The sequence below is a fragment of the Pocillopora verrucosa genome, chromosome 5, assembly GCF_036669915.1.
Source record: "Pocillopora verrucosa isolate sample1 chromosome 5, ASM3666991v2, whole genome shotgun sequence".
Taxonomy (NCBI): domain Eukaryota; kingdom Metazoa; phylum Cnidaria; class Anthozoa; order Scleractinia; family Pocilloporidae; genus Pocillopora; species Pocillopora verrucosa.
This window is the reverse complement of record NC_089316.1, coordinates 21,514,188-21,523,957: the sequence shown is the minus strand read 5'-3', so window position 1 is coordinate 21,523,957 and position 9,770 is coordinate 21,514,188. Positions and strand designations below refer to the sequence as shown.

Sequence of the window (9,770 nt, the reverse complement as noted above, 5' to 3'; positions counted from 1 at the left end):
CCCTGAGAATCACGGCATGTCGTATACTGTATTTTAACTACGTAAATGTTGCCAGTGTTTGACTTCGCCTCTGTCTTTACAATTATATGTAACAAAAAAGACTATTCTTTCAATTCACCTTTTAGTGAAGAAACAAATCTATCTTAAAAAAAAAGATGATAGAAAATTTCGAAGAAAACTAAGGCAAAAACACATTCGTTGTTTTGATTAGTCTGAAGAAAACATGACTGAACGTGATGCATTTGATCAATGCGCATGCCTGCCAAATAATCTTTGCTACGGTTTACGTCCTTATTAACTGTACTTATTGTTATGAGAGTTACAATTCGTTTTTCCACTATTGTTGGCTTTTGTTTGGAAGGGCTTTAAGATAAAGAGTAATCGAAGTAAAAACGCAAAAACGCAGCTTGATCGAGCAGATCAGCTCTGACAAATGTCAAAACAAATTAAGATCGTGCAATACTGTTTGGCTCAGTATCGTGTCTCTGTGGTGGTACCTCGTGAAATTAGACTATTTATTAATAATTTACCGGGAGTAATGAAAATAAACACAACTCCCGTTGATATAATTCTGAGGCCCTTGAGCGACTCATTCGAAAGAATAAATTGTTCGAATTATAATTCAACAAACACCAAGAAAAGGTGTAAGAGGGGTTTAGAAAGATCCGCAATTTCAATTTATTTATTTTCCCTCTGAAATGTCCAGCTGTTTAGATACAGGGAGGATAAACAAGACCTTTGCTAAAGCTTTGAACTAAATCTTCCCTGGGAAAATCGAGAACTTTGACTTTAAAAAGTTTGATATTTTTCGTGAAAGGTTATCGCTTTGAAAAGATCGCGGGTGAGTTTACCGTCGGTTTAAGATTCTAAATCTGTGCTTTGCCGAAAAAAAAAGGAAAAAAAAAAAACAGAAAAAAAAAACAGAAAAATTAAAGAAAGGAGACTGGGTTCAAAATTTATTTACCAGATCTACAGAGGAAGACGAGAATATCAAATAAAACAAATGAACTATAGAGCTACTAAAAAGAAAAAATTAAATAAACTTGTCCACGGAAGGATACAGAAAGTTCATCCAAAACATTGGTTAGATTCTTGTGGCCAACATAATTCTATATCGTGTAAATTGTAACTCGTGAACGTGCGGTTGGGAATCCTTCTGCTATAGAGGGCCAGATTCCTAACATCTTGAATTCGCGAACGGGCCTTTGAGCTTGATGCTCGAAAATTTGGCTTTAAAATTCCGAAAGGTATCTGATGAGAATTATATTTTGGCCGAGACGAAACACCACTTCATACAAGTATTTGACAATTTTTCACCATATAATATGATTTTACATTACTTATTAAAAGCAATAGGTTTTGTTGAAACTGAATGTTGCCAAGAACCGTTGATAAGCATACCATGTCGTTATTGCTTTTAACCGCAGGAAGTTCGCGTTACTATTTTATTAAGTCTTCCCAAATCCATTTCATGAATTACAATAATGTTATCCTCTTAAACAAACCATATTGTATTTCCCGAAAGAAAGAAAACGTGACTTAAGTATTGTAAGAAAATTCTTATGAATGCCGAGGAAAAAGTTGATCGATGCACAATCCGATACAATCTAACAATTCTTTTGGGCAGATACATGTAGAATCCAGAATGGAAATTAGAATAATCAGTCGATCCGTTTGATATCATGAAAATGTTCAAATCCAGGATTCTTTAACTTTCGACAAATTCTTAATTCAATGACGAATGTTTGAGATTGCATTGTTTTTGCTTTACTTTACCTTGATTGTTCAAGAAAACTCATACCACTCTCTGAAACAATCAGATTAAAAAATAACACCAATGACAATTTGATCACCCGCGTTTTCCCTCGATTTAGAAAGTTCGGTTGTTTCTCCTTTGGATCTTAAAGGTACTTTCCTTTCCTCTGACGAAACGCGATCGAAAGCGTTCTATTCAGTGTGATGCTATGAGCATTATTTTTAAGTTTTGTTTTTTTTTCCCCCGCCAATCTTTAATCTTAAACCCTATCCACTCCTGTCTAACTTACAGATGGCTGTAGGCGACTCAGGTTTCTGAAACCAATAAATGGATATGCATTGGTGGGTCATGTCTTAAAAAACATTTCATTACCAATCGGAATGCATATGAATAGTCATTGTAGAAATTGGTGTACTATGGAAGACAGATGTACATCGATAAACATGGGACCAGAAAAAAAAGATAAAGTTTTGTGCCAGCTGAGTGACTCAGACCACGTGCAACATCCAAATGATCTGAAATCAGCGGTAGGCTTCATGTATAGGAAAATGGAGGTAAAAATAAATAATTTGCAGATTCTTTCAGTTTATCAGTGAAATAATTCACAAGCAATGTTATGAGAGATTATTAGAACACAGGAAAAATCTGTGGCGTCGAATCTGAGACGATTCATGTAAAAGTTTATTCAGTGTTCTTATCATAACTAGAAACGTAATTTGCGCTCGAAGTTTACCGAGCAGAGCGAACTGCGGCTTCAAATGTGCTGATTGCCGTTTGTGGTCGTTATATCAGTGAAAAGAATACGAGGGAAGACAAAACATTCATAAAAAAAAAAAAAAAAGATCTGGTCACGTTTCCGCAAGGTCGATACCACAAGTACATTACTGACAATCAGAGGGTGTAGAATATCTATCTTAGCTAAGGACCATTTTATAAAAGGGGAGGGGAGGGTCAAGAATTTTTGGGCATTACATTGTTTTCATGGTGAACGGAGTGGGATTCAATAGTCACCAACAGAGTAGCAAGGGGGAATATGCCAATGAGGGGGGATGGGGGGGGGAGGGGGAAATTGTTATAAGAATAGTACAGATCATTATAGGAGAATTCCTTTCCCTCCCCCCCGTCTTATCTTAAAGAAAAATAAAGCTACATATATTTTTGCATCAGAACAAGTGTTCCTTCAACACGTGCTACAACAATGCAACTTGCCTGGTTGGATTCACAAACAAGGGATATATGTGTGCGTGTCAGCCTGGATACACAGGGGAACACTGTGAAAAAGGTAAGGGCTACTTTGCGCGTGCAGTGTAATAGTTATAATTCCTCTTCCAATGCAGCTCTTTTGTACCCGTTTTAGTTTTTGTCTCTTACGCACATCCTTTCCTTTTAGTTTTGGTGCTTTCAATTACAGCGGTGTGTTTGGAGTCTTTTTCAGTGTTGTCTTTCTATTTTTTCTACTTTAGGTAACATTTTGTTTGGTGTTATGGTCGCTCTCCCAGATACGTTTTTTTCAGAGCTAAAAGACAACTTAGCATTTAGAGAATCATTAGGCATTTGCCATAATAATTAGTTCCGGGACTGGACTCCTGGGCGAGAGATCCGGGATCAAGACCTGGCTGGGTCTCCGTGTTGTATTCTTAGGGAAAGCACTCTAATTTCATAGTGCCTCTGTCTATTCAGGGGTATATATGGGTACTGGTGAATTGTAAGCTTAACGAAATGCTGGGGATAACCTTGTCATAGACTGACACCATATGTAAGGGGGGGAGGGGACAATGGAAACTGGAATAATCTCCGGCTGGATGGGCCACTTGGTTCGATGCTTACCTATTTTTGAAGCTTCTGAACAATGAAAATGATGTGAATTAAATCGATTCTCTTGTTTTCATGATCACGCAATGCACCGATTCACTCTCTTGACGTGAGTCGAGTGTTGCCGGTCTCCTCTCGGGATTCTCACGCAGCGACTCGCGACGTCTTTATTTCTCTTATAGACTTGTGTTTTTTCTTGTCAATGTGTCTCTTAATTGATCTAATTTTCAATTATACGAGTATGGATCACTTGTTTATGATAAATGGTAAGCATAATTTTACGCACTTTTACTGGGAAATTTTGGGAGACCATTATTTATTGCAAGGGGGGGGGACTCTAGGGGGATGAAATGGTTTTCGCGGGGGTACAAAGGGGGGTCATTCGTAATAAATCAAGAATGGTCTCTCAGTCGATCACACCATTCCTGTATAAGTGTCGTAGATTTTTTACTTTTAATAGAAAGCATTTGTTTCTTCAGATGTAGACGAATGTATTACCAATACCCACAACTGTGACGTCAATGCTGACTGCAACAATACCGAAGGTTCCTTTAATTGCAGTTGCAAGGAAGGCTTTAATGGCGATGGCAAAAACTGCACAGGTAACCATGAAAACTGTCCCTTTAAATTTTTCTAACCAACGGAATAAGTTAATTTATATTTGCTTAGACGTAACGAGTTTATCAACAACATCGACGATTCACGCCTTAACTTGAGCACATCGTTTGTAAGCAGCGTTGAATTCCAAATGGGAACTTAAATCATTTTACTTTGAGGTTTACCCTCTCTAACCACGCAAAATTTGGTGATTTGGCGTCGTCGTTTTGCAGAGGACGGCCTAGAAATGTAAAAAGTTTTAAAACGCACATGCTAAGCTATTATTCAGCCAACTAGATACTTTGTTTTGCCACGCCCTTATTGCCCCTACCGTCACAATTGTCCTATGGTCCGTATTTTGTGTGAAACCATTGAAGCACAGGAAAGGTATTGAAATAAATTTACATAGATGTGAGTCGATTCAGTGTTTTTCGCACATGAACGCATTCGTCTATACTGCTGCCTTTTTCATCTTTTAGATATAGACGAGTGTTTCACTAACAAACACCATTGTCTCTCTAATGCAAGTTGCAACAACACGTATGGGTCGTACTCGTGCAGTAAGTATGCAAAAAATTAATGTTCTGCTTTTCAGATTAGAACAAGTCCTATCCATCGATTATACGTATTCCGATTGGACACTCCCTGACACAAACACTAGGTTTACGAATAACGTAATTTCTAATTGAGTGTTTAAGTACTCTGGTATTAATCGTAAAGAGTTCCAAAGCTGTCGTTTCGAGCGTTAGCTCTTCGTCAAAGCGAATGGCTAAGATTCTGACGAAGGGCTGACGAAGGGCTAACGAAGGGCTAACAAAGGGCTAACAAAGGGCCAACGCTCGAAACGTCATACGAAACTGACGAAGGGATAACGCTAGAAATGTCAGCTTTGAAACTCTTTACGGTGGCTAATTTACGCTATCAACTCAGTTGATGATACTAAATTACCTCGTTATACTTCGGAATTAATTTATTTTTGTATTACCCTGTTCGGTGACTGTTCAAGAAAATTCTCTTCTAGTGTTTAAGTAATCTAACCTTTCTAGACAATCCCAAGAATGTGGGACTGCAAACTTGGTGATTCTTTTACAACCTCGAGCAAAGACAAAACGAATCAAAAAGAGCACATAAACAATTTACAGTAACTGGGTCAAATACGAATCCCCAGTTCTTGACCTTTATAACAAAGAAGACCGACATAACATCTTCAACCACAGTAAGGAGCATGCTTTACATTACTGTATGGCAAGGTATTCCTGAAGCAAATCTGAGCATTCTGATTAATTATTACTTGGTCTGATTTTGCCATACAGGCTGTTTCCATTAAAACGGTCTCACGTCATTCCTTTTGTCCGCAGAAGCCGGCAAATTAAAACAAAATAAGTTTGGTCCAAAGTGCTATCAACTAAATCACTTACTAACTTTGCTTGTTTGAATGTAGGGGGGAAATAATTTTGGCCCACGTACGACTTGTGCGTACCTAACTGCGCTCGGTTCGTACCGTCACGACCTCGGGCCAATATTCTCCAGTACGGCCTTTTTGTTTGAATATTAAGAAGGAACGTGAACGGTAACAGTGACCCTGATTGGGTCCTGATTAGCAGCCCCATTGGAGTCCCAAAAAGACATAGAAAGTGCCTGCCTGCGCAATAAGACAATATGCGTAATTTATGTGTTGTTTTATAGACTACTGGATTCATATAATCTTTGAAAAAAGTTAACTATTACGTTTTTATCATCGCTAAACACAACTTAACTATTCCCCTTCAGTATTTAAAGCTGTTTTTACAAATCTTAATGCCACTGGAAGATATGGTCCAACAACGCTGGGCAGTCACTACACAGGTCAGGATCATGACGGACAAGTTACAGTATCCAACGGTACTCAGCGGTGGACTGTGCCGTACACTGGTGACTACAGAATACAAGCAATAGGAGCAGCAGGAGGATACGATTCAACAGCTAACAGCTCTCAGTATCGTGGAAGAGGAGCAAAAATAACTGGAACATTCCGCTTAAACAAGGGTGAAGTCATCCTGATACTTGTTGGTCAAGAGGGAACAGTAAACATAGCGGGTCCGTCATCTGGAGGCGGTGGAGGTACATTTGTAGTGAGAGGAGCCAACACTTCTTTAATAATAGCTGGAGGCGGAGGAGGCGTACAGCAGGCGGTTTCAAAACATGCAGGATGCGACGCCAGCACAGAAACAACTGGGAATCCTGGGTTCAATTCATGGTCAGGGGGGACTGATGGGCATGGTGCCCAGGCCTCTGATAGAAATGGCCGGGGTAAGTTCTTTAATCAGTTATAGTGAGAAAAAAAAGAGAGAATTGATACAATATTTATCGGCTGACCTCGTGACCAAAGTCTTTGCTTGAAAATGCTGCCCAGCCGGCAAAAACTAATATTTATGACAATCGCTCCCTAAGTATCTCAATCAAAAATATATATTTTTGTTTACTTATTTTGTAATTATCATTATTATCTTTCAGGTGGTGGTGGTGGCGGGTTTTACTCCAATGGAAAAAGTGGAAGAAACTTTGGTGGAGGCGGTGGAAATGGCGGAGAGGGTGGTAGGGGATTTCTTCAGGGAGGGGAGGGTGGGAGAGCTTGGAAAAATGGTATCGATGGTGGGTTTGGTGGAGGCGGTGGAGCTGCTGGATGGAGAGGTGGAGGAGCAGGGGGAGGAGGGGGAGGAGGGGGATACTCTGGGGGAGGCGTTGGAGACAATGCTGGTGATACCTGTGGGGGTGGGGGAGGCTCCTACAATGTTGGAATTAATCGGCAAGATGAATGTTGCTATAACACAGCTGGTCACGGCCAGGTGACCATTTCATCATTATAGAACAGATACAGTTCACTTCACTAAACTAAGAGAAATTGAAGAAATGAGCAGATGGAGAACGGAAAATCATAATCCTTCGCAGCTCCTCTTCGGAATATCTAGCGGTGTTCCCTTCCATCCCAGTGAGAAAATAAAAAAAGGACGGCTTTGAAGGGGAACGTGACATCCCGGAGAACAACTGCAAAGAACACAAGACCGCCATTATATTGCTGTCTGTCAGCTTTATGTACATCACGAGGCTCGAGGACCAGTGGTCTCCCTCTGTAGACTTTTATTTTCTCTTTATCAAAAATATCAGCAGCAGTAGAAAAATTAAACCCTGGGAAGAAGTTGCATAATGTAGCAATGATTGCATTCTTTCGCGCGACTTTTTGCGATAAAGATTTGCATAAGCACTTGTTAAGGGCAAGCTGTTCGCCATAAGGACATTGTGTGTGGACATTTTTTTACAAATATGTATTTAGTAGCTATAGTTGTGACATACAGCTGGTGGTAAATTTTTTTTCTTTCAATTGAAACGGAATGAAATTAACAGTAAAATGGTCAAAATTTAACCGCTAGGCATATTCACCATGTTGAGACATTCGCATAGAACGATTTTGTTACAGTTTAGTTGCTAAAGAGCTGTTTGTTTGGCCTATGACCTTCTTTACAAATTTTTCAGTTGGATTCTCAAATGCTTTAGCCACCACTTATCAGAAACAGTGCGGATTCGCCTAGTCTATAAATATTTGGAAGACAGAGCAAATTTCTCCTGAAGAAGATCTTGAAAAGGAGGTCAAGTATGAAGAGAGTATCATGGATTAGCGGCAATGCCGATCTACAAAGTACACAGCGGTCACACGTTTGCGCATGTGCCAACGTTTCAATGAATAAGAGCCGTGCTTTCAGGTGGTCAGAACGATGTTGTCTCACGCGATTAAAAAACAACCACACAACTAGTAAGTCGCAGTGTTGAAAAGTAAGTAACATTTTTGACAAAACTCAAATAAAATGGTAAATCGATAGGGTACTTCCCCTCGCAGAAATGTCTTGTTCAAAAAGTCTCGAGTTTTCCTTTTCCTTGCTTTTATTTCCTTCGACAGATTTCTATGAACGTTTCAGTTGACTTTTATCTATTTTTTTACATCGCAGTTTAACGCGGGAAATTGGCCCTCAGACGACCAGAATTGATCCCCTCGCGCATACCCAACCTTTGACTGCTGTGCTTTTTGTAGCGTGACATTACTTATATTCATTGGATTAAGTACATGCCTTTTTATATCCTTTAAACCTAAGGTTTTTTAAAATTTAAGTACATCTGTAACTACATTCTTATATGACCAGTTTCTCACGGAAAGACTTATTGCGAGATCATTCATTAACAACTGCGCCGCCGGTCAGAATTAGTTGTCTCGTGCCCGATGCGTTTTTTTGTTGCGTGACATTATCTGCATTCATTAATGAAATAATAAACGCGCCGAGTGCATTGTTGAGTTATAATAGCACGCGGGAATTTTTAAGAACACGAGAGAAGTGTAGAGAAGCACTGGCCGGAGGTGAGTGCTTCTAGCACTTCTCGAGTGTTCTTAATAATTCCCAAGTGCTTATATAAATCAACAACGCTCGAGGAACAAGTTTTTTTTATTTCTGTTATCAAATGTATTGTGAATTGCGCGGGCTCGTGCCGATGACGTAAGTTGCGTGTATTATATCTCAACAGTACACTCGTGTGACGTAAGGCGCGTGCTTTATGGAAATACAATGAGCTCGCAATGACCAATCACAGCGCACGCATTTCTCTGAACATTTTATAATTATATCTATTGAGTTTTCTGTCGTATCATCCCCTTTTAACCGAAGATATTTTGATTAAGAATATCTGTGAATACATTCAAGTGTAACCAGTTTCTCCAATATATATAACGGGAGGTTGAAATAGAAGAAAACCGTCGTCAGGTTAAATCAGAATTCCGGAGGGGTGGCAACGTCTTCAGTGCTCGCACTCAACAAGAACACCACCACTCTTCGCGAGGGAGTAGAAACGCGAGACTTCTCGCTTATCCGTGAAGCAAAATATTTTTAGTAGCCGCTTATCAGTCTCTTTGAGTGAAAAGTACAGGCAATTAGTATGACTGTAGTTGTAACTAATTCGATTACGTAATAGAGCAAAAATTTCAAATGAGTGTCGGAAGAATCTGAGACTTCTTTAGTCTTGTTTCATTTCATGATGTGATTGGTCCAGAAAACACGCGCCACTTTCTCAACCAATCAGATTTAGAACTAAAACCAACCTCGACTTGGTCGCCCGCGTTTTCCCGCGCCTCTTGCAGTTTGATTGTTTTAATTTCGAGTTCTCATTGGCTCCCTATGATATTTTGCTTGCTATGAGTGGCTGTTGTGAAAAAGTGCTTTGTTTGTTATTGCCATGTCTTAGGTGATACAGGAAACTTAGTTCAAAGTTATCAGTAAAAAAATTTCTCCCGTGTAACTCTTGTTAATGTCTTGACTGTGTGGGTAGCCAGGTTACAATTAAATTTAGATTATTCCTAATGTCCTCAACTTCGATGAATATAAAAAATGGCGATAAGTTTCTAAATAAAAATTTGATGCTGCGTCGGTGGGTGGTGTTGAATAATAATTTGGTTTTCAAAATTACTCAGTTGATTTTGGAAATTGGTAAAGGGCCGATATATTTTATCTCATCAGATGATAAAACCAATTTATATTGGATGAAAATTAATTTTGGGCCAATAACTTGATGATTTCCAAGTTTCAAG

The 9,770-nt window shown here is 39.2% G+C and overlaps 1 protein-coding gene across 1 annotated transcript; it reads left to right on the top strand.

Annotated features, from left to right (window-relative positions):
* The first annotated feature begins 2,172 nt into the window (after nt 1-2,172).
* Nucleotides 2,173-7,011, top strand: LOC131775059 (ALK tyrosine kinase receptor-like). Its single transcript, XM_066166496.1, has 5 exons — nt 2,173-2,283; nt 2,924-3,038; nt 4,048-4,170; nt 5,936-6,454; nt 6,659-7,011. Exons 1-5 carry the CDS (start codon nt 2,173-2,175, stop codon nt 7,009-7,011), a joined length of 1,221 nt encoding a protein of 406 aa, XP_066022593.1.
* Nucleotides 7,012-9,770: the final 2,759 nt, after the last annotated feature.

Excerpts from the sequence above, each read along its gene's own strand:
- LOC131775059 (XM_066166496.1), top strand. The coding sequence starts at position 2,173 with ATGGAAGACAGATGTACATCGATAAACATGGGACCAGAAAAAAAAGAT. Across the intron at positions 3,039-4,047 it reads AGGGGAACACTGTGAAAAAG|ATGTAGACGAATGTATTACC; the intron begins GTAAGGGCTACT and ends TTGTTTCTTCAG. Across the intron at positions 6,455-6,658 it reads CTCTGATAGAAATGGCCGGG|GTGGTGGTGGTGGCGGGTTT; the intron begins GTAAGTTCTTTA and ends ATTATCTTTCAG.